Source organism: Rhea americana, unplaced genomic scaffold (assembly GCF_003343005.1).
Source record: "Rhea americana isolate MKP2758 unplaced genomic scaffold, rheAme1 scaffold_295, whole genome shotgun sequence".
Lineage (NCBI taxonomy): Eukaryota > Metazoa > Chordata > Aves > Rheiformes > Rheidae > Rhea > Rhea americana.
This window is the reverse complement of record NW_028186418.1, coordinates 605,720-609,280: the sequence shown is the minus strand read 5'-3', so window position 1 is coordinate 609,280 and position 3,561 is coordinate 605,720. Positions and strand designations below refer to the sequence as shown.

The 3,561-nt window shown below is 69.4% G+C and overlaps 1 protein-coding gene across 1 annotated transcript in view; it reads right to left on the bottom strand.

The window, feature by feature from the left end:
• Window positions 1-101: 101 nt before the first annotated feature.
• The window catches only part of DPH1 (diphthamide biosynthesis 1), a 23,256-nt gene continuing 19,796 nt past the window's right edge, over window positions 102-3,561 (bottom strand). The window contains 4 exon segments of the mRNA XM_085309294.1: window positions 102-508; window positions 595-673; window positions 1,577-1,677; window positions 2,485-2,718. Of these exon segments, the coding sequence (XP_085165420.1) occupies window positions 224-508; window positions 595-673; window positions 1,577-1,677; window positions 2,485-2,718 (699 nt within the window). The 3' untranslated portion in view covers window positions 102-223.

Genomic DNA, 3,561 nt, shown 5'->3' with positions numbered 1-3,561 from the left:
GCGGCCAGATGTGGTGCGCGGCCAGGGATCCCCCACCACCACCTCCCCGTACGTAGCTGTGCTGCCGGAGCGGGCGGTTCAGTGCCGAGCGCACCGGCCCGCGCTGCGCCCAGATGTGCGCCCAGATGTGCGCCCTGGCAAGGGTGCTGGTCCCGGTGCCCGCTGGCGCTGGGCCRGGGTGGGGGAGCCACAGGATGGTGCTTTTGGCACGCGGCACCGGGCGCTACGACGGCGCCCGGCACCCGCCCTGCGCCGAGGGGCCCGCGGTGCCCGCGCCCCCCCACCCCGCCAGCGGCCACGGGGCGAAGCCGGCGCCCGCCGCCTGGCCCGGGCCAAGCCCTGGCGATCCGCCGCCGTGACGAGACGTGCTGCCCACCTGGTCCGGCCGTCCGGGGCGCTGGGGCCGGCAGCCGGCATGGTTGACGGTCCAAGGTCCCAGGGACTGGCTGGCGTAGAAATCCATGGGGTACGGCTGCTGCCACTCGACGTCCCGCAGCGCCACAGCGGCCTGCGCAGCGGGGCGAGGGGATGAGGCACCCCCCGGCGCCGAGGCTCTCCCCGCAGCCCCGCTGCACTCCCCCAGGCACTCCTCACCTCGTAGGGCGTCAGCAGCGGCTTGCTGAAGGCCTCTCCCCAGTCGATGGAGAGCCGGGGACAGGCTACCTGCACCCACCTGGGAGGGAAGCACGGGACACGTCAGCGCCGCCGGCGCGCCGGGCACCGCGGGGAGGGAGCTGTTGGCGCACGAACTCGGGGGACGGGGACGAGCGGCCCTTTGCGACCAGCCGAGATACAGCCCCGGCGGGCACGCCGGCTCGGCGCTGAACGCCCAGCTCAGGACAGCCTGGCACAGGCCTCGCTCGGCGCCTTTCCTGCCRCCTGGTCCCGGCCACATCTCCAGCRCGAGGAATCTGTTCCTCTCCCTCCTGCTTAGCCACGTCCAGTGGAGCAAGAGCTCCACGCGGACCGGCCCAGGCTGCCAAGAATATTTCAGAGGCTGGGAATAAACACCCGCGGCGGCGAGGAGCTGCGCTCCCAAGGACGGCCACGTCCCTGGTGCCCCACCATCAGCCACGGGGATCCTGCAGCTGCCCCAGGCAGCACGGCTTCAGCTGTGCCACTGTCTGTCCATCCAGGTGACGGCAGGACAGACGYGACGCGGGCGGCATCTGGACAGCCTCAAGGACGCTGCTTCGATGTCCGCAGCCGCGCAGCAAGGACAACGCCCCGGCAAAGCGGCTGTGGTTTGTTCCCAGCTCCCGGCAGCACAGTCCTTAGGGGATCCTGGCGGAACGAGGGCCGGGAGCCAAGGGACACCGTGCGCTAGGGAGGCCGAGAAACCCTCCGTGACGGTAAATCAGAGACGGGGATCTACGTAGCCCGTTCCCAAATCCCCAAAGGCCCCGCAGCGAGGGAAGAGGCAGGAGGCTGTGGCAGCTGCCTTGGGGCTTCCATAAGGAAATGAGAACCAGATGCCAGAGGCCTGGACRCTGCTGGCGCCACGGGCACAACGGGCCTGGGGACACCCCAGGGACGCCGGGGCCGGCGAGGGTGAGCACGAGGTGGCAACACTCACGCGTCCACGTCGGGGAAGAGCTGCAGCTTGCTGGGGAAGATCTCAGACAGCAGCACCCGCACGAAGGGCCGTCCCAGGGCACGGAGACGCGACTCCAGGTGCTGGGGGAAGGCAAGGCACCGAGGGGCGGTGAGGGGCGCCTGGGCAGGCTTCGGTGATGAGCCGATGCCCCCGGAGCGGCGTTTTCCAGCGAGGAAGCTGGACAAGCCCCAAGCCCTGCCTGCGGTGCGGTCACATCCCAGCACCCCTAGACCTTGACCACATCCGCCGAGCCCCCGGGGCTGCTCCAGCCGCGTGGCCACGGGGCAGCRATGGAGCTGGGCCCCCGGGCAGCCGCCCCGCGCTGCGGCCACGGCTCCACCTCGCACACAGCTCTCCCCAGCGTGCCTCAGCCTAATGAAGTAATTACCGCTCAATGACAACAATCTGTTCTCGTTAGCGGCTCCCTTCTCCGGGACGCTTGCCTGCAGCAGGCTCGCGGAGGCGAAAGGCTGCAGGAAGGAAGCGAGTGGCCCGGGAGCTGCCTGGTCCTTCCTTGCCCTTCAAAGCTGTCGTTAATTGTCCTGTGCTCGGCCAGCCCCAGCGACGCCTCCAGCCTGCCCTTGGCTCCGCAGAGCGGGAGCAATTGCTGGGAACTCGCTGCGCCTCTGCTGACCGCCCCCAGCATCACCCTGCAAATGCACAACGCTCCCACGCTGCCCCGAACACCATCTGCAGCCCCCAGGAAGTCCTACCCATCCTCAGCAGCRCCGCATCCACCCTCACCCTCCGGCAGCAAGGCCAGCACGGGCGAAGGTGCCACCCCTCACCCTGGGGGGAGGGGGGGGGGAAAGGCTGGCCCGTGCTCCCCACCTGGGACCCTGCGTRAGCCCGGCGTCCCGGGCGAGCCCCAGCCTGGCAGCGGGTACCTGCAGGATGCCGGGGGAGCCCTGGCGCCCCAGCGTCCCCAGGATGAGCCCCCAGGTGCGGGCGCCGGCGGCGGTGCGGATGGCCTGCTGCCGAGCGCAGTGCATGCGCTCGTGGGCGTAGTGCTCCTGCGAGAAGACCTTGCTGTAGGGATCGTACCTGCGAAGGAGACCGGGGCTCAGCCCACCCCGTCCCCGATGGCGCCGCAGCCCGGCTGCCCCCGCGCCGCCCCCCAGCTCCGGCAGGGCGGCGGCGGGCACGTGGCCCCGCAGGCGGCGGCGGCTCTGGGGACCACATCCGGCCCCGGCTGCGAGGGGCTGGTCCTGGGGCTGCGCTCAAGGCCCCGAGGGAGGGTAGACRCGGTTAGGTTGTCCCCTGGGCTAGGGGGATCTGCCCCGCGGCACCGTCCCTGCGCCCCTCCGTGCCAGCCCCGCTCCCGCGGAGCCCGGCCGGGACCGCCGGGGCTCCAGACCCTGCCCTGCCTCGCCRCCCTCCTTCGTTAGCACTAATTGGCTCCGAGAGCGTCCCTGCCCGGGGAAGCAGGGGCCCAGCAGGCTCAATACGGCTCGGGGACCTGSCGGGGGGACGCGGCGGGGGCGGGTGCCGGGGTCGCAGCCCCCGCACGCCCAGCGCAGCCCGGGCCGCTCGCTCTGCTCCGCGCTCGGCTCCCCCCTGCCGGCTCATCAATTATGAAGAAATCTTTGATTTGTTGCTTTGTTTGACGAGGGGAATTTTAATCAAATCCCACTCGGGTTTCGGCAGCTTCCCCAGCGCTATAAACCTGACGCGTGTCTCCCGCGCGTCTCCCGTTAGTAACAAACGACCTACTAAGAAATTCAGATTTCGCCAAATGGGCCCAGCCTTTCGCTCTTGATATTTCATCTGCTTTCAGCAGCCTCATCATCACGCTTTATGGCCTCTGCCTGCAGCAGCCGGGAGTTTAATGGCTGCACCTCAAAGAGCTTTCACAGGTACTTGTCAAAATGTTTATATTCAGCCCGAGTAAATGGCTGATGTTCATCTCGTGGAGCGCGGCGCCCCTTGGCACCTCTCCACCAGCCTGCCCCCGCGCCGGCGCG